At 52.4% G+C, this 20251-nt stretch overlaps 1 protein-coding gene across 3 annotated transcripts in view; it reads right to left on the reverse strand.

Annotated features, from left to right (window-relative positions):
* WSCD2 (WSC domain containing 2) overlaps positions 1-20251 on the reverse strand; it is a 111415-nt gene that overhangs the window by 3640 nt on the left and 87524 nt on the right. For all 3 annotated transcript variants that reach the window (XM_045534643.1, XM_045534644.1, XM_045534646.1), the window contains exons 5-8: positions 16389-16510; positions 13554-13728; positions 10302-10466; positions 4606-4806 (exon numbers count right to left, since the gene is read on the reverse strand). In XM_045534643.1, the coding sequence (XP_045390599.1) occupies positions 4606-4806; positions 10302-10466; positions 13554-13728; positions 16389-16510 (663 nt within the window). The remainder of the gene's footprint in view (positions 1-4605; positions 4807-10301; positions 10467-13553; positions 13729-16388; positions 16511-20251) is intronic.

Genomic DNA, 20251 nt, shown 5'->3' on the forward strand with positions numbered 1-20251 from the left:
GTCCAGCACCCGTCTTTCCCAGGCACGGGCAGCCTCACCCACTCTTCCTCCCGCTGCCTTGTGCACAGCAGGGCCTCAATGAATGGTTGTTGAACTAAATTGAAATTCCCAGCCGCCAAATTGCGATGTGATAAAGGCCTCCTTCGCTTTGCAGAACCATCAGAATCTGTGCGGAGACTCCCGCTCCTCCGGTGCCCCCCAGAACACCACGGCTGCTTGGGAAATATTTATGCTGGTGACAAGGACTCTTTCCTTTTTTTTTTTTTTTTTAATCCTTGAAATGGATTATTTACAATGTATCTGACTAATTGGGCCCGTACTGTTATAATGGGTTAAGACCAGATGTATCTGAGTGATTAGGAAAAATCTAGCATGTGCATGGTCTGTTCTACTTTTTCAGAATTCCCCCACTCCCCAGCCACCTCACGGCATCCCTGGGGATTCAGGACAGCTGCTGCTCTTGTGGGCGATGCCCAGGTGACGGTGACGGGGCGAGGTCACCCAGCAACACGCACACGTCCAGGCTTTGAGGCTCCGCCACTTCTCACTGTCTCAAGGGGTTGCGGAAGGAGGGCTGCAGGGTGGCTCTCAAGGAAAAGGAAGGGTGCTGGGGTCCCTAAGGTAACTCCCGGTGCTCTAGCCTTGGATGCAGGGGGAGTGGAGATGACACCGTGTCCCTGTTGACTAACCTCTGCGGGACACCAGAGCTCCTCTGTCTGAGGAGCAGGCGGGGAATGCATGTTGCCCGGGCACCTACTTGGTGTCGGGGCTATGCTGGGCACTTTGCAAGGAGCCTGGAGAGAAAGACTTGCTAGCCCCACTTTAGACTCAGGACAAAGGAGGCTCAGAGACATGAAGCAACTTGCCCAAGGCCACACAGCGGGCATCCGAGGTGGAACTCGAACCCCCAATTATCCTGGGCTGACCGTGGCTCTCGACACCCCAGCCAACCCGTCACAGGCACCCGATGTGATCAGCTCCAGACCTCTTTTGCTCCCGGTCCTGGGCAGCCTGACCCTTAGTCTACCTGCTGCTCACCTCACCTTCAGGCTGTCATCTGAGATGCAGGGTCTGTTCGTAGATGACTGCCAGGGTTCAAAACCCTGCTCCTCTTACATGAGCTCTGTGACCTTGGAGCCTCAGTTTACCTACTTGCAAAATGGCGGTCCTGATAGGATCTCCTGCCTCCTCCAGTTGCTGTGCAGTTTGAGTGGAATAAGACTTGCGGAGATCCTGGTACGGTGCCTGGGGCATAGGAGGTGCTCGATAAAGGCTGGTTACTGTCATTATTCATGGTGCTGTTGGTGGCCGTCCCCAACCCCCATCCCGTCTCCTGAGACTCTCCACGTGCCCCATCATTTTGGTCTGGGCTTCGCTCTAACAGCACAATAGACATCCAAGCTGTTCTGGCAGCAGATGTTTGCCCACCTCACCCCCTCCTATGGCAAAGCTTCCTCACTTGAAACTCCTAAATTACTTCACTGGAAAGAAGAAGAATAAAAATGAAGAACAAAAGCCCTCGATTAGCTCAGGATTCCCGGTAATTGATCGCTGCCTGCACCTCGGGCAATAAAGCCGGGGAGCATCAGTAACGAGTGCTGGCTCTGCCGGAATTGTCGCACAGGTGTGGCTGGCGGGGCTCAGGCTGGCCAGCCTCCCTCCATCTTCTTGTTGACGGGAGGAACTGGGGCCTGATTAATAGCTTAACTGTCCTTAATCCCCCACGGAACCATTAAACACAGTATCTGTTTCATTAAACAGATCCAGGACAATTCACCTTGTGTAATCATATCACATAAAATTTGGCTCTGGATTCACTCCGGGGAGATTGTAAAATTAACATTATGGAACCCAAAGGGGGGTATTGCAGAAGCCTCCACGGAGCTATAATTGGGAAGGGAACGAGGGGACACTGGGGTGGACGTGCTCCATAGCTGGGTGACCTCCGCTCTCACGGGGTGACCTTCATATTCTGTTGCCAAGGGCATCCAAAAGCAGCAATTCCCAAACTTTAAAGTGCACACAAAGCCTCCTGGGAGAATCTTGTTAAAATGCGCATTCGGATCCAGTAAGCCTTGGGTGGGGGCCTGAGATGTGCTTGTCTAAACATCCTCCAGGTGACGTCGGTGCCACTGATCCTCAGGCCACACTCTGAGTGGCAAGGGCTCAAAGCAGTGGAGCTTAAACTGGGTTGCACATCAGAGTCTCCAGCAAGGCTTGTTCAACGCAGGCTGCCGGGGCCCCACTCCCACAATCTCTGATCCGGTAGGTCTGGGGTGGGGCCTGAGAATTTGCATGTCTAAGATCCCGTGTGATGCAGATGCTGCTGTTTCAGAGACCCCAGAGCAAGGGTCTCGAACTCAAGCGCCCACGGGGGCCAGAGGGCGAATGCAAATGAGAGAAATGGGCTGATGGAGACTTGGGGGTTCCGTTTCTTGGGAAGCCCTTAAGCCCTGGGTCAGGCCTTGGAGGGGGTACTTGGAGGAGACCCCTTCTTCCATCCCAGATACATGTGGGACCCCCAGCCCCCAATATGAGATGCATTGCTCCCCCAAACTCGCTGCAGCCCCTTGGTTCAGTCTGTCCTGATTCCCCCCTTAGCGCTGGTTTCAAGCTCCCAGCTGTCTCGGATAAAGAAAAAGACGAGAGGCGGCTCTTGGGAATTAGGGGGCACGTCTGAACCTGAGACAGGGGCTGTCTGGGAGAGGAGAACCTCTGCATGTACCAGAGGGTCAGCGACATCTCAGGGCAAGAGCAGAACCTGGTGGCTCATGCCCGGGTTTGAATTCCAGCTCAGTCCCTGCCTGGGGCCTTAGCCAAAGGACTTGCCCCTTCCTGGGACCGTTTTCTCACCTGTACAACTGAGCGCCACTGAATTCCTCCAGCCTTTCTTACGCCTCCGGTTATTTCAGGGTTTAAACAAGATAACAAATGCCAAGTGCCCACATGAGCCTCCCGTGTAAGTCCCTGCTCTGTTCACTCGGGGCACAGGGTGCCTGGGAGGTAGAAGAACTAGGTCCTCGGCCTAGACCCACCGTGGGGGTCTCTGCTTCTTTGTGGGCCTCAGTTTCCCCATGAGTAAACAGAGAGTCTGTGGTTCTCAGCCATGCTTGCACGTCAGAAGCAGCTGGGGAGCTTTAAAAAGCACTGACGTCCAGGGGCCACTCTGGGAATGGTGCAGGGTGCAGCCGGGCACTGGGGTTCCCACACTCCTCCGGGGACTCTAGTGGACAGCCAGGGCGGAGGCCCGCCGGGTTGGGTTATCTCCCAGGTCCTCTCCAGCCTAGACAAGCAGCGTCCGTGCTCCTGGGACTGGCTACGGCCAGTTATTGTGGGGGTTTAAGAAGTTAACTCTTTCCAAAACACTTCTTGGAGGTGACTCTCATGGTGGTGATGAGATCCCTGTGTAAGTGACGTGGGATTTTGAGTCTCAGAGGGGTTAAGGATATTCAAGATGGCAGAAATTGGGTCTGACTTCAAAGCTCTGGCCCCCTAAGCCTGTGTTGAAACGTTCATCCACACAGACCTCTGTCACGTGGTAAGTTCCAGAGCCGAATCTAAAACCCAGGTCATCTTAATAAATTCAGTGCTTGGGGGATCAATGCTGCCACTTCCCATCTGTGTGACATGGGGCAAGTCACTTAACCTCTCTGAGCCTCCTGAGCCAGAGTTAGTGAGATCGTTCATTGAAATGATGCCTTGTATGTGACCTCTTAGGACCTCAGGCAATGCAGCCATTCAGTCGCTGACCTGGGCCTGGATTCAGGTGTCCTTCCACCCAGTTTAACGTGCTTCAGTCAATTCCATATAAATGACAATGTTAGGTAGGGATCAAATCTGCAGGTGGTGGGTGTAAGTCAGGAGGGTGGTTCCTAGGGGCGGAGAAGCCGGGGGACCGATCAGGGGAAGGGACTACAGGAAACCACAGAACCCCTGCTAATCATTGGCAACATCCCACACCTGCTGCAAGCCCTCCCCGGACCAGGCCAATGAAGGGAAACCACGTGGGAGTCCTCAACGTCCTTCTCCACTCGCGGAGACTGACCCATTCCTCTCTCTGGGACGTATTTTCACTTTGGGTGGCTTCCTTCTCTACTTTCACTTTGTATAGTTTCTGTCTTTTCTGTAATAAACCATTTGTGTGGGATTGCTTTGCATTTGTGATCATTCCTCATCGGTACCAGTGCTCACTCTTGACACTGGGAATCGAGGACCAGGGAACGTTGAGATAGACCCAACAACAATACAGATTGTAAGAGGGTTAACTTTGTAAATTCCCATAATTCTGTTATCCCCGTTTTACAGAGGGGACAATCTAAGTTCAGAGAGGTTAAGGAGCTTTTCCAGGAAGTAGTGGAGCTGGGACTTGAACCCAGGGAGTAGCGTTCCTTAACCCATGTCTTTTACCACTGTGCTATGTGACAGCCCAGAGCACAGAGGGGAAGGCTTGTGGGAAACACACCTCCTCTACCGTAGGCAGGAAATGGAGCCCGATGGGCACCCCCTCCAGGATGCCCTCCATGATTCCTCGTGGGAGACATCACCCCCTGCAGGTCACCCCGCCCAGACAGCTCTGCGCCCACCCATCCCCTGCCCAAGCTGTACCTTTGCCCTTCCAGTGGGCGTGAGCCGCAAAGCCGATGTGGCCGCCATACTTGCGGTTGAACTCCGCCATGAGGGCCTTGTAGGGGTTGCGGATGAGCAGGATGGCGGCATCAAAGGCCTCGATCTCCTTCTGGCCACTTTCGTGCGTCTTGATGCAGATGGTGCGCCTGCTGCTCCAGTGGTCCCGCTCGCCTTTGAACCCTTCCCGCAGCCGGAGGTTGGGAACATGACACACAGGTGAGCTGGGGGAAGCCGGGGGCCCACTCCACACCACCCCGTGCTGGGCCACCCCGGGAACACTCATTTGTTCCCTTAGTCACTCCCACATTTATTGAGCACCTACTATGTGCAGGGCACTGTGCTGGCAGGTGCAGATTAAAATGATTTGCAAAAAACATTCATGGGTCTTACTGTTTTTGAGAGTCAGATTACTCAAATAATGACACAAATAAATGTAAAATCACCACCATGGTTAGTGCTAGGAAGGAGGAGGATTGATGCTCAGGTGCTACGAGAGGGGCCTGATGGGACGTGGGGGGTGACTCCTCGTTGGGTGGGGTCAGTATCCACACCCCACTGGCGTCCAGCGTGGCCACAGGCCTTGCTTTGGCCCATGGAATGAGGGCAGAAGTAGGTCTCCATGGATACATCACGTGTTTCTGCTCGCTGTCCTGTTCCCTGCCACCTTCATGAAAAACGGTGTGCCCAGGGGGCGGGGGCGAAGGACGGCATTGGGCCCAGATGGCGAGAGACACACAGAAGTCAGGGCTCTGGCCGCTGTCAGATCACAGAGCTCGAGGCTGCACTCGGGGCTGCCGGGTCCCTGAGATGGGGACGGTGGGGAGATGAAACTCGGGCAAAGAGAAAGGGGGAAGGGGCAGGACAGAAGTGGGGACTGACCCAGAGCAACGGGGAAGGCGGGGTCGGGGGAGAGACAGACACAAATGGAATGAGACAGAGACAGAGACAGAGAGCAGAGGGGGACATCGAGGCAGAGGGAAGCAGGAAAGCAGAGACACGTACAGGACGGAGGTAGACGCAGAGAGAGGAAGGATGATCAAAAAAGAGACAAGGATTTTTACCGCTTCCTGTGCCCATGTGTGCCCACCAATTAGTTCTAAAGGGCCCGACGGGGGGTTGGACGCAGACACAGAGGCAACCACGCTCTGCAGACAGCGAACCACACTGGGGAAGGGAAGACAGAGCAGACTCAAGGGGGACGGACCCTCGGGTTCTGGGAGGTGAGGGTCCCTCTGTTCCTTCCTTTATTCCCTCACTCACTCGTTCACTCCCTCTGTCTCCAGCACCGGGGAGCAGCCCCCTTGCTGAGCGCGGGAAGAGAGGGTTGCAGAAAGCGCAGAGGAAGGAGAGGAAATGTCAAGCGGGCGTGAGACTTAGCAGGGCCCTGGGAGACCACCCGCCAGACACCTGCCTCTTACGGGAGAGGAAATCGGGCTCTCAGGGGCAGGGGACCGTGCCCGAGCCACCCCGCAAGTTAGCAGCAGGAGTAAGGATGCTCTAAGGGTGCAGTCAGCTCAGTGCAGAGACGCCACCCCTCCAGACCCACCCACCAAGGCCCCCAGAAACACGAGAGTCACCAATGACCTCCTACATGTCCCACCCCCCTGTCCCTTTCTCCCCACCATTGTCACTCACCCAGATGACCCTGCAGCCTCCTAAATGCCCCCAGTCCAAAGCTGTGGCCAGGGGTGTAATTCAAATGTGCAAGTCTGAGCACACCCTGTCTCTGCCTAACACCCTCAATAATCCACCCCCAGCCCCATTCCCCGCCCCTGGGATAATGTCCCCAGCTCTCAGAAGGGCATTCCCAGTGCTCTGCCATCTCCAGTCCTGGCTGCTCCTCCTGACTCTCCCCCCAGCCTCCACCGCTTCCCCCATCCCTACCCAACCCTACAGCCTAACTGTTGTATTCACCCAGCACGCAGCCTGGCACTCCGTCATCGTCTCTCTCCTTTGGAGGGAGCCTGATCCATCTTCTGCACACGCCCCCCAAGAGTGAGTCAGAAAAAATACAAAGCCACCTGTCACAGCGCTGGGCCCACTATAGATATTCACTAAGTGCCCAGGAGGATTAGTCTTCTTAACAGCGACGTGAATATATTCCTCGTAGAAAGGGCTACGAGGGAGGAATGCCAGGGTACGAGGAGGATGAAGGGGGACACCTGAGTCTGCCAGGGACACTGCAGAGGGGGTTTGATCTGCAGCGCAGGAGCCGGTGCCCAGGCCCATGAGCAAGGCATAAGGGTGGGGCAAGTGAGGACCGATGTCCCAGGGACTGCACATGCAGATTTCTAGTGTGTTCTTAAACTCCAAAGAGCTCATTATACCTGGAGACTGATGTCTAAAAGGGGTGGCAGAGCCCCACCCGGGGGGGGCGAGGGGGTAACTGGGGCAGAGAAATTCCCCTCCCCCGCAAGGGTAGGGGGATTTCACTACCTTTAGCATCTTTCAGCTACAAAGGTCACGTGGGGAGGGGCTTGGGGGCTAGCCAGATTGACTCAGGCTATTGGGGAGCTGTGGGTGGGGGTCTTCTCTTTGCCCGCACTCCCCTGCCAGCCCCCAGCTCCCGGGGAGAGCTCATTGTTAACTGCAAGGGCTCGGGCTGTGGGGGGTATTTTTAAGCTCCTAATGAAAAGGCAGCTATACTCAAAGCCTCAGCTGCCCGTGACCAGCCCTCAAACCCCTGCCTTTCTCAGTGGGAATTAAGGAAACATCTAGTAACTAGACACAGCTTGAGGCAGGAGAATTGCCGCGGAGGGTTTCTATTTTCTTTCTTCCTTTTTTTTTTCTTTAAATCAAGTTAACATTTTAGTCGACACCTCACTCCATCAATGATCAATTAATATTCCCCAACAATTGAGTAGAAACAGCACAGGGTGAAGACAAATTTTGGGGATGTTACGGGTCTCGAAGTAAAAATACTGGGTTCTTAGTCTAGGGCCGGGGGAGGCGGTGCGGGTGGTCCCAGCCCTGGCTTTGCATGAGATTCCCCCGGGGAGCTTTTAAGGAAACCGAGGCCAGCCCACTCCTGAGACGCTGAAGGAAATGATCTGAAGTTCTTTAAAAGCTCCCTGGGCGGTTCTAATGCATAGTCAGAGACCAGCGCTCTTGGCCTTGGACTAAGTAGCTTACTGTCCTGGTTACATGTCATTTAAAAAATGACATATTTTACACCACAGCTTCACAACATTATCGCATAAACATTATCTTATTATAATTTTGGAAAATCTCTGAGTTCAGTACTGACATCTCCATATGACAGATGAAAAAATGAAAGCTCAGAGAGGTGAAGACTCTTGCCCAAGTTGCCACAGCTGGTAAGTATCAGAGTGAACTTTCACACTGAAAGTTCACTGACTCCACCTTAAGATTCAATTTTCTTTTCCCTGAAGTTGGGAGGTTGTGTTGGATCAGAGATGGCAAATACTTGGCTTATAGACCATTGCTCCCCATTCTTCATTTCGAGAGGCATCCCTACTAGATTAAGGTCTGGTTCTGAGACAGAACAGTAGGACCTCAGAATCCTTCTTAACACATTGTTCTAAAGCAGGCATTTGTTAGAATTGATACATGAGATGAAACCACTTTGGATCCTAAGGGATCCTTCTACGTGACATTCTGGGATTGCCTGAGTAGGGTTGTTGCCACATCCATGAGGGCTGGAATGAGGGAGAAGCCAGGGGATGCTTTCTGGGCAGGCATCCCCCAGCCACTGCTCCAGGACAAGCCAGAGAGATTCTGGAATGTGCCCAGGCTCCTTCCTGCAACTCCCGTAAAGACAGCACAGCAGAGGGGTTAAGATCTTCGGTACTGTGGACAGCTAGGCCTGGGTTCAAATCCTGATATAAGTATGCAAAACCCTCGGCATGGAGCCTCATACATAATAGGTGCTTAACAAATAATTGCTCAAACCCAAGCTAAAAATTAATAAATATATAAAAGGCTGGGATTCAAAGGCAGATCCCCTGCCCTGCCCCTCCAACCTTTCACCTGTCCCTCTTCACTCTTCCTGTCTTTTCTTCCTCAGTCTGCTTCCCTCCCACTTGTCACCCTGAGAAAGACACAGTCCCTTGGCTCTCCCTGAGCTAGGAGTCAGGGGTAGCTGTCTGTCAACCAAACTAGCACCCGGACCCTAGTACTGATAGCCTACTTTTATTGAACACATAGTATATTCTGAGCATTACAAGTATCAACTTATTAACCTTTACAACTTCATGAACTCATAGTGTTATCTCTGATTTGGGCATGATGACACAGGATCAGAGAGGTACAGTAACTTGCCCAAGGTCACACAGCCAGGAAGTGGTCATCAGCTGGTTTGCAGACCCAAAGACCATGGCCAAGGGCTGTTCCACTAGACATGAACCCCTCATAGGCAGAGTCCCAGCTTCCCTGATGCCTCCCATCGTGCCTAGGAGAGGGCGTCATGCCCAGAGAGCATTTCACCCATGATTTTCTAGTTTCATTCAGGATTTTCCCATAAAAAAAAAACCCCAGAGATTTCTTGTCTGTGTGACAGAGTAATAGGAAGTGGGCTTTGAAGCTGGGGAAGACTGGGATGCAATCCCCAATCAGCCTATTGGGGAAAAAAACAAACAAAAAACTGTGTGACTTTAGCTAAGTTACTTCTGCTCCCCAAGCCTCAGTTTTCATATCTGGGAAATGGCATCATTGTCCCAACTGCCAGGGTTCCTGTCCAGGATTAAATAAGAATGTAGCACCTGGCACAGCTCTTGGCACCTAGCAGGTGGTCAAGAGAACATCTATGGCCATGTGAACTTATATGAGGTGCCTGGCACACAGTCGGCGCTCCATAAATGCATATTGGGAAACCAGACTTAGGAAGTACATCCTGACATCGTCGTGCTCAGTAAATATCTGTGAATGGAGTGAAAATAAAGCACCCTGCATAACAAATACTGATGACTTAAGTGTGGATAAGGACCCGGTAAATAGTAGATAATAAATGTCCCCAAAGTGACATAGTTATTGTACCTCTTATGGACAGCAAAGAGGTGCTGGTCAGTAAGTATCTGTGGTGAGGTAGCCAGCACACAGTAGGAGCTTAAGGAATGTTGTGGTGACGTAAATGGAGGAAAAGGACCAGGCACACGACAGGTGCTTGATAAATGTCAGTTAGTGAATATTGGTGCTGGCGAGGTACCCAGGACGTGATACTCAAGAAATGTTTGTGGGGCCGGGCGCAGTGGCTCACGCCTGTAATCCCAGCAGTCTGGGATTCTGAGGCCAGAGGATTGCTTGAGGCCAGGAGTTCGAGACCAGTCTGGGCAACATAGCAAGACCCCTGTCTCTACAAAATATAAAAAAATTAGCCAGGTGTGGTGGCACACACCTATAGTCCCAGCTATTCAGGAGGCTGAGGCAGGAGGATCCCTTGAGCCCAGGAGCTGGAGGTTGCAGGGAGCTATGATGACGCCACTGCACTCTAGCCCGGGCAAAGGAGTGAGACCCTGCCTCAAAAACAGAAAAAAGGAACTGTGGCGTGTAAAGAATGGGAGGGCACCAGGCACACAGTAGGTCTCAATAAGTGTGCCTGGGTGAGCTGAGGGCACACAGTAGGTGCTCAGGAAGGGTATTCCCACACCCTCCCATTGGGGGCCTTCTGAGGCCAGGAAGCCTCCTGTGCCACCCTCCCTCCACCCCTGTCTCCTCACCCTTGTTGTAGAGGGAGCCGTCGAAGTAGTAGCTGCCAGTGTAGAAGCCAGTGGCCAGCTCGATGAGGTGACGAGCCCACGTGTTGCCGGCCCCCGGGAAGCTGGCCAGAGCAATGAGCTGACTGGACTTGGCCGGCAGGAACTTTCTGTCCATGCAGCGGTTGTCTGAAAAGGACAGGGCACAGAGAGGGGTCAGTGGCAGGGCAGATGGAGTCTGTTCAGAGTGGACCAGAGTACGAGCCCCAACCCTGCCACTTCTCAGCTGTGTGACTCAGCACACATGATAGAAGCTTCCGTGGGCCTCAGTTTCCCCATCTGTAACATGGGGGAGGTGGCTTCTCTAAGGGTAGAGGTGAGGGTTCAATGAGACCATGTATGGGAAGGGGTAGGCATAGTGCTCAGCACATAGTAGGGATTCAACAGAAGTCAGCTAGGAGGATAAATCTCTCCAGCCTCAGTTTCTCCCCAGTACAGCAAGTCTTTCCCAGTCACCCCCACCCTCGCCTCCAGATTAAAACCCTCAGTGGCGTCCACCTACATGGGGTCCAGAGCGAGCTTCTTAGCTTGGCCTCCAAGCCCGCAGGGCTGGCCCTTTGCACACTCCCAGGCTCATTTTGTCCCACCCGCCAGCCGCCAGCCACCCGGGCTCTCTTCACTCCCTGAGCTCTGCTCCTTCCTGACTTAGCACCACTGCCCCCTACCTGCCTTTGCTCCTTATTCTTCGGCTCTGTGCTGAATGGGTCCGTCCTCCCTCCGTCCCTCCCTGGGCTATCATTTGTGCACTGCTATGTCCATCTTCTCCATAGCGCTTGTCACAATTGTAATCCCAATAATTATTTGTTGCAATTAGTTGTTTATTCAAAATTCTGCCCATACTGCACTTTGCTGATTTCCCAGCACTTTCCATAATATCTGGCACACAGCAGGTGCCTAATAACTACTTCTTGGATGGATGGATGGATGGATGGGTAGATGGGTGGAGGGGTGGATGACAATAATTGTGATTTTGCAGAGCTCTTGTAAGGATTGCATGAAATAATGCATGTGCTATGTGAATACTCCAAAGTGCTCCAAGGGAGTAGATGTATTTTTCTCTGGCCTTCAATTTTCTCATCTGTAAAATGGATTGGTGGGGATGCCGAGTATCATCGTGATATTTAGGGTTCTCCGGCTTTTCAGAGAGCTCAGGATGCCACTGTTGTCAGAGTTCACGGAAAATGCATGCCCGGTGCCTCCCGCTTGCAAGCCCTACTGGAGCTAAGGAAGCACAGGGGTTTCTTTCAGTCCCCCCAGCAGAGAGGGAAAACCCAGCATAGGGGACTCTGGAAGAAAAAGGAAGAGGGGAGAATCCCAGATGCAGGCCTGGAGGCACCAGGTCTCATTCCTGGCTTCTTCCCTCTGGGCAGGTGACCTCCATCCTTAGTCACCATCATAGGGAAGGTGGGCAAACCTCCCTCACCTCCCCTGGCTCCCCTGGCCCTTCCACTTCCGGGGAAGCCCCCCCATCCCCTGCGTCTGGGTGCACTTTCCTCCCTCCTCCCCAAGCTCCTTGCCCCACGCGTCCCTTTTATCTTCCCTCTCTCAGCTGGCTCAGTCACATTCACGTTCAAACACTAAGCAATAGCTCCAGCATTCAGAAAGATCCCCCTCCAGCGACCTCCGTCTCTCCTTCCCCTCGTGACAGTCTCGCTTCCAGCAGAGCTGCCCACATCCCTCAGTCCGTGGCCTCTGGCCTCCACGCTGCACCTGGGATCAGCTCTCGCTGAGGTCCCCAGTGACCCTCCCCTGCGGAATCCAGCAGACAAGCCCCCCTCCCGTGACCACGCGGCAGCAGCAGATCACGCCACCCTCCTTATGCGTAATTCCTTCCCGAGACCTCACCAAGCTCTTCCCTGTTCTACGTTAGCTGCCACTTACTGTCCCCTTACTGTGAGCCTGAGTTCTCATGACAGCCCTTCGAAGGAGAAGGTTGAAGTCCTAGATTTAAATTCCAATTCTGCCACTGATCTGCTAGGTGAACTCAACAAAAATGATCTGTCTGAGCCTCAGTTTCCTCATCTGTAAAATGGAACTAGCAGGCAGTGCTGACAGCCTGAAAGTTGTTAGGAGGGTTACACTCGAGATCAAATGTAGAGTATTCACATGAGGCTCACACTGGAAGTGCCAATCGATCGAGGCTGTTAGTATTGCTGCTACTAGCCAGAGGCTCCGCACTCTTCTCCTGCCGTGTGTAATCTGTTTGTTCAGAGGAGAGCAGATACAAGAGGCAATAAACCAAGGAGCGTCAGTGTCAAAGCCAAGTAGGCATCTGGGAAGGGTTTTCACGGGCGTGTACTGCAAAAGGGAGCCCAGACACGGGGACTTTCTAGAGTATGGTTATGTCGCGTGTGTTGATAGGGGTGTGGACTACCCGGGTGTCATCGGTCAGTACACTTAAAATCTGTGCATTTCACTCCATGCAAACGTTACTTTGAAAAATCACGAAGCAAATATTGCATTAAAAATGAATGACAAACATACTGAAATGCAACGATGTTTGCAACTCACTTTGAAACGCATCAAAAAATAAGAAGGATGGAGGGAGGGAGAGATGGAGCATGCATGATAAAGTGAATATAGCAAAAAGCCGACAAATGTCAAACCTGTGGAATTGAGTACATGGGTGTTCAATAAGTAATTTTTTCGACTTTTGTGGACGGCTGGCGTTTTTTTTTTTTTTTTTTTTTTTTAGATAAGAAAATGTTGGGTTGGCAGGGTGAGAGGACCCGGCTCCTTCATTTCCCTCGAAAACAGAATTCTCCATTCAAGTACTTCCTGGGATGCCAAGACCAACCCCAAGATAAAGGCTGTTGTTTTTAGCGCTAAAAAGAAAGTTTATTTGGTTCTTAAGCCCCGTAAGTCAAAGCAGATGCTGGAGGCAGTATTACATTCAGCTCTGGAGTCGGACGGACCTGCAATGCCACCCTGGATTGTCATGGCTACTTGTGTGACGTTGAATAAGGCTCTTTGCCTCTCTGAGCCTCAGTTTCCCCACTTATAAAACAGGGCTAATAAACCTTACAGTATTAAATAGGATGATGAGTGAGAATTATTCACAATGTATGTTGAGAAGCTGCGGTTAAGAGTGGTGCCTTGGGACCCAGATTGCCTAGGTGTGAAGACAGGGGTGGGGTCGTCGGAACCACCCCATGGGGCGCCGGGAGGGGGCTCTTGGGGGAGCACCTGGGTCCGCTGGGGGGAGGCCTGGCTTACCTTGCACCTGCGTCTGGTACACGATGAAGTAACTAGGAGTCCCGCAGCTCTCAAACTCCTCCGCGCTGCACTTCTGGGCACAGAGCTGTTCGTCCTCTCTGTCGTGGAGGGGGAATCGGGTGGTGGGGAACCCACAGTGGCAGGCGGTGCCCGCGAGAGCCGCCAGCGGGTACTCCTGGGGGAGGAGTGGGAGAGGAAGAGGAAGAGGAAGAGAGCTGCTAACCCCCCGGGGACAGCCCTAAACTCCAAACGCGGAGCAGGATTGCATTCAACCTTCCCATTTCCCATCACTCTCCCTGGACTTGCGGGTCCCCAAACTTCATCAGTGAGTCCCCCGTTTCATGATTTTGCCCCATCTGTGCACCCCCAGCACTATTGTTTATTTGTTTCCTTTACGTCAACTCGCTTTTTGAAACTTGAATCTCGAAGGAAACTTTACACGGCTACTGCAAGCAATGCTTGTGAACAAGTAGCACTTCCACACGTTCCCATAAACACAGACATGAATATGTAAACAAAGGCATTAAATTCTGTCCAGGCAAGACTCCGAGCCTGAGGTCGGCTCCACTTTCCCTGCAAAGGAGAGAGTAGCGAGGGTAGAGAGGTGGTGGAGACGCTTTGGCGCTGAGATGGCACTTTCTCCTGGAGGACTTGACAGAGCAATCCCTTTCTCCCTGTCACGCAATGTCCTCGCAGGAAACGGCCCCTTGGTCCGACGGTGACACGGAGCCCACACCTTGGGCAAAGCTGTCTGAATCTGTGCTTCTAAACCAAAGAGGACAGTGATGTCTGCGTGTAGCCAGAGTCACCCTCGGGACAGCCGCTCGCTCCTGAATGCTTCACGTGCTCTATCAAACGGCTAAGTGGGACCAGAGGGCAAGCGACTGTCCTTTGACCACTCTGCTTCTAAACCGGAATCACAGCCCCTAGTTTGCCCTCATCGCTGGTCCTTGGATCTGGGAACAAACCGAGGTCACACCCATGTGGCTGGATCCAGCAAGCTCTGTCAGGGCGGGTTTGGTTTCCTCCTAACAGATTTTAAATACGACACAAGCGGCGGAGCCTGGCTGGAGGGCAGAGAGAGGTGCTGACATGCTGGTGGGTCGGCTTCTTGGGCCGTCACTGGTGAAGTTTTCCAACTAGTGACACATATTGGAGCATCGTCTGACACCCTAAATCTCAGACCCTCCCCCCTTAGCACAAGCAGGTCTGTATCCCCCCCTGTTGAATACCCTGGGTCTCTCCTCTGTCCCTTCAGGAGATCAGAGCAAACAGGAAGAGGGAGGTTTACAGAGGGGTCCTCCTGTCCAGCCATAGACACCTCACTGCTCTCCAGTCCTGCGTACAGTCTGACTGCTACGCTGGTTCGCCCTGCGACTTCACTGTCACACGCATGTTTATCTCCTTAGTGCTGGGGATGGAAAGCAACGAACGAGATGTGGTCTCTGTCCTCAAGGATGTGGGCATTTGCCGGGGGCCTGCCTTGTGGCTCCTCCTGGGTGCTCAGACCTCACCCCAACTCCTGGATGCTCTGAGTCATCCTGCTTGGCGGTTTCTCTCCTTGGGGTCCTGACCCACGAAGCAACCCGCAGGGAGACTGGGAGGCCGCAGCTCCGTGGCGGCTGCTGCTCACTGCGAACATCCTCCACGCAGCCCTCTGCACCCCGGGCCACACAGTTCACTTCCCACAACCAGCCCAGGAGTTGGACATGTTTCTCCCCATTTTCACAGATGAGAAAATCAAGACTCAGACAGGTGAAGTCACTTGCCCACAAGCGGGTGACAGAGCTGAATTTGACACTGGGGACTGACTCCAAATCCAAGCTCTTAGCTTCTGAGCTACCCTGGGGACCCCACAGAGAGGCTGCCAAGAGCCATTCGAGAGAGGCCAGGCTACCTCAGATCACCAAGCAGTGCCCGTGGGCTTACTGGGCTCCTGAGAGGCATCCTGGGAGGTCAGGGTCAAGGGTGAAGTTCATGAGATTAAAGGCGGCTTGGCCATCATTTGGTTCAGTTCTCTGGGCAGGAATCCCCCATCCACTTGGTTTCCCCTGCAGGTGGGCTTTCCTCACTCCCCAAGAGGGCCTTGGAGGAACCTCCAGATCCCCTGGAGGTGGGGCAGGGGGTCCTGACACATAGTAGGTTCTTATTCAATATTTGCAGAGTGAATGAAACGCCCAACCATCTTTTTGCGGTGGGGGTGGGATGGTTCCCCTCTGGACCCTCAAGCAATGAGCTCCTTTTGAGGGAAGGCTGATGCTCCTTGGACACTGCTGGGTGCCAGCTGCGTGCCTAGTTCTGTGCTGGGGACGGGGAGAGCGTGCACAAAATGCACGAGGCACAGCCCCTGCCCTTGAGGAAGTTACAGTCTGGCTAGGAAGGAAGGATAAACAGGCAACCCTCTAGGATCCTGGGCTGAGAAAAAGACCCATAGATCACCCAATGTGACTGTCATCCAATGCCCAAAGTTCTGGACACTGCCTCTGCCTGGTCTCTGCTTGCATACCTCCAGTGATGGGGAACTCACTCTGTCCCATGGTGGGATTGTTCTTACCTTCACCTGGAAATCTCATGCTTCTAGGCCCAGTTCAAACGTCACCCTATTCCTGTGCATTCCTCACTATTAGAACACTCTCCCTCAGAAGGACAGAAATCTACCCCATTCGCTCCAACCCCTTGGAACCACATGAAACAGTCACATCTGTCCCCTGCATCACGATGACAGTGACCTCAACCATCCCGGTGGAACTGTTGCCTCTCCAGCCAAGCATCCCGTTCCCCCAGCTGTTGTGCGCTGCCTCCCCCGGAGCTCTGTGGGCCCGACCTTGCGCTCACCTTCTCTGTACAGAGGTCCACGCACTTGTCCACGGACATGTTCAACATGGCGGCCGACACGGGCAAGGCCAGCGAGAGGTTGTCGGGCCGGCGGAAGCAGCCTCGAAACACCGCGCTTCCATCTGAAGAGCCAGAGGGAAAGGGAGTAGTAATGAGACCCAGAAGGAGGCAGATCCAGTCGGGAGAACCACCTTCTGGAAGGGGCTGCTGTGAGTTGAAGCCCAGAGAAGGCGAGAATCTCACTCAAGCCCACACAGGGAGCCAAAGCAGAAAGAGCTGCCTCGTTGTTGGTTCTTGAACAGGTCTGTTCATAGCCAATAAGGTCAATAAATCAACGAATGTTCTCCTCGGCCCTGGCATCTGTGTCAACAGCGCAGGTCACCTGGGCCATGCTAGTCTCCTTTCTTTGTCAGCCATCCTACTTGTCACTTCCTCATTCTCAGGGGTGGCAAGACCCCACTCAGGGAAATGGCGTATCCCATGGAGGGTTCTCATGATCTCAGCAAGAGATGGCTGAGTGAAGATCAAGGGAAGCACATGGTCTAGGGGTGTCACCTGTCCTTCCTCATCAGTACCAGGGTACCCCTCTCCCCACCACAACCCTGGGCTTTAGGGGGAAAGGCCTGGGCTTCAGGAGTCTCTGTGTCCCCACAACTGAGCATCTACAGGCTGCCAGGGCCTCATATATCAGGGGGACTCCAGCTAGGAAAACTTAATCCAGAAATATTGCAACTGCACAACAGAAAATTCGGTGGCCATTACTAAATCCAAGAGAAGTCATCCCTTATGAAAATATTCAGAGAGATTGTCTTAAGCCAGGTGCTCAGGAAGAGGCTGGGACAAGTGTTTTCGAAGACATGTGCTCAGATAGGGGCAAACAGAGGAGCAGAACAAGATAGAAGGAGGAGAGAGGGGAGGATGTCACTTCAGCTGGGTCCTGGCTTCAGCCTCCTCCCACAGGGGGCTCTGGGGGGGAAATTGCACCGGGGACTTGGTCCCACCTTAAGGAAAGAAGACCTTGGCCCTGTATGTCCCCGCTTCCAATGTCAGCCAGTTCCCGGCTGTGGGCTGTCCCCTAGGGTGGGGCGTCACTTCCTGGGAGAGGCTGCTTGTTCCTGTTGGACCAATGGCTATTTTTCAGAGAAAGGGACAGATGTGAGCCATTGCCACCCACAGTCACCACAGCCAAGGGAACCCGGGGTGGGGACCATAGCATCCACTGCAGATGTGCACAAAGACTTTATCAACAAGGATGTCCTCCGCAGCATCTATTAAAACTAACTCGTAAAGGATGAGAAACAACCTAGGTGTCTAACAATGAGGTTTTGGGCAGTTGAGGTGTGGAATGACAGCACAGGGGAATTTTATGTCCCCACAGAAAGTAATGGTGTTGAAGGTTATTGTAACCAGATGAAGATGTGTTCAAAATACAAAGTTAAATAAAAATCAAGAATATAAAACCCCATATATTACAAAATATCAATTTTTTAAAAAAATTATCTATCAGTATAAATCTCTAGAGAGACATATACTAACACGTTAATAACCATGATGTCTCTGGATAGCAGGTGTGATGGATAAGTTTTACATTTCAACTCGGTGAGACCTTGGCACCCAGTTGTTTGGTCAAACATTAGTCTAAATGCTGCTATGAAGCTGTTTTATATGTGCGCTGAGTATCTACAGTTATTAATAGCTGACTTTAAGTAAAGGAAATTAACCTTGATGGTGTGGGTGAGCCTCGTCTAACCAGTTGAAGGCCTGAGAAGCAAAAGCAGAGGCTTCCTGGAGAAGGAATTCTGTCCCAAGACCGCAGCATAAGTCCTGCCTGGATTTCCAGCCTGCCACCTGCCCTGCAGATTTTGAACTTGGCAGATCCCACTGTCACGTGAGCCGATTCCTTAAAATAAATCTCTTCACGTATCCACCCACCTATGCTATCGGTTGGTTCTCTTTCCCTAGAGAACTCTGTTCCAGTAGGATCATAGGCAATTTTTATTTCTATCGTTTTGTAAAACTCTTTCTAACTTTTCCTACCATGCATATGTACTTTTTATGTAATAAAGACAAATAAAAAATACAAAGCGGCCCCTGTTAAATTTCTTGAAAGGCTCATGATGCACATTTATGTTCCGTTATTTCTCAAATTTTGAGTTGTATATACCTCGCAGAAGCACAGCCATCACGTAACACGAAGGTCACCGTTAACACGACGTGGCTCAAACCATGGGTGGCATTTCTAGAGTTCTTACTCTGTGTCATCCACGCTGCTGAGTACTTTAGAGACAAGCTCATGTCACCTTGTTGAAAATCCTGCGAGGTTCATAGGAAACTCTCATTTTACAGAAGAGAGAAACAGGGCTTGGAGAAAGGAGGTCACATGACAAAACCACTGTTCGCGCAAACTTACAGAGGCCCGTCTCAGAAACACACCGTCAGCCCTTAGAAAAAGCAAAGCAAGTTACAAAAGCCATATGTCTCTCTCTGTGTCGGTATCCGGGTCTATCTATGGTGTAACACCACTTTTTAGCATGCACGTATATATTTATATTTAGGTGCAGAGAGAGGGTATGGAATTACTCCCTGAGCAGAAGGATGGAGGGAGGAGGTTTATGAATGATAATTCTACATTTTAGCTGGCAAAGCCACTCTTGTGGTTATTTCTGCCACCTGGCACCGGGCACCTGACGTTGTTCACTGAGACAGTGAGTCAGGTAAACTCAAGGATACGGGGAATCTGGTTAAATGGCGGATTTCCAGGGCCTTCGCCAGACTCACACACATCTCTTGCTATCTCGACTTTCCCAGTCTCCGGCCCCAGCCCGGTGAGAGAGGCACCAGCAGTATCAGGATGGCAGTATCAGGATGCTGCGGTCTCGTGTGTGGTCCCTCCAGGCCTCAGTTTCCCCACATATAAATGGGGAGTGGGGGTTAGACTGTGCAGTAACTCTCATGCCTGCTACCCATGGAACATCTGGGGAAGTGTGGAGCCAGCTTTGATCGCCCCCAGAGGGGAAGTGACTTGCCCAGGGTCGCACAGCTGACAAGCGGCGGTGTTTGGATTCCGACCCAGGAACGTCTGAATTCTAAGTCTGCATTCTCCTGGGCTGCCCCTCTTCAAAAAGCCACCCCAAGGCCTTGCTCTGGTGCTTCAAAACACTGGGACATTTATTTTCTCTCTCCCATCCTTCATGGTCACTCCACTTTTGACCACAGATTATTCAGAAAGTTGGGGCTGTCACTCCAAAGTCACCTGACACTGGAGTCTGATGTTCTTTAAGCATCCCAAAATGTTCAGATCCTGACCCTGAGTTTCCAGAACCATCTTCAGGTTGTTAACCTGCCTCTTCCCCACCAGGATCCTAAAACAAACCATCCTAAAATCCACCTGGGTCATAAGTTGTGGCCAGGAGGGTTGCTACAGGCAGTGGTTTGGGGGTTGGGGACCAAAGGAGGTCCCCTTGGGGCTGGGCAGTCCTGGGCGTCCTGTAGGAGTTCCAATGCCACCACCTCTTATCCTCTAAGGTGGGTCCTTCCCTGAGCCCCCTCCCACCACCCTGGCAGGGTCTGAGATCCCCAACATAGGACTGTGCAGGGACAGGCAGAGTCCTGTCTGATGGGGTGAGGGGTGTTTGAGCACGTGGGAGTGTGTGTGTGTGTCTGTGTGTGTGTCTGTCTATCTGTCTGAGCACTAATGGGGGTGGGAGGGGCTGAGCATGAGGGTGTTTGGGCAGTGGGACACGACACTGAATGTGTGTCTATCGCTGTGTGCAGTGTGTGTCCGACTGTGCATGAACAGGTATGAGCCACAGTGTGTGCATCCGTGTGTGTGTGTGTGTTCACGGCGGTGTGAGTACAGATCC

The sequence above is a fragment of the Lemur catta genome, chromosome 21 (assembly GCF_020740605.2).
Source record: "Lemur catta isolate mLemCat1 chromosome 21, mLemCat1.pri, whole genome shotgun sequence".
Taxonomy (NCBI): domain Eukaryota; kingdom Metazoa; phylum Chordata; class Mammalia; order Primates; family Lemuridae; genus Lemur; species Lemur catta.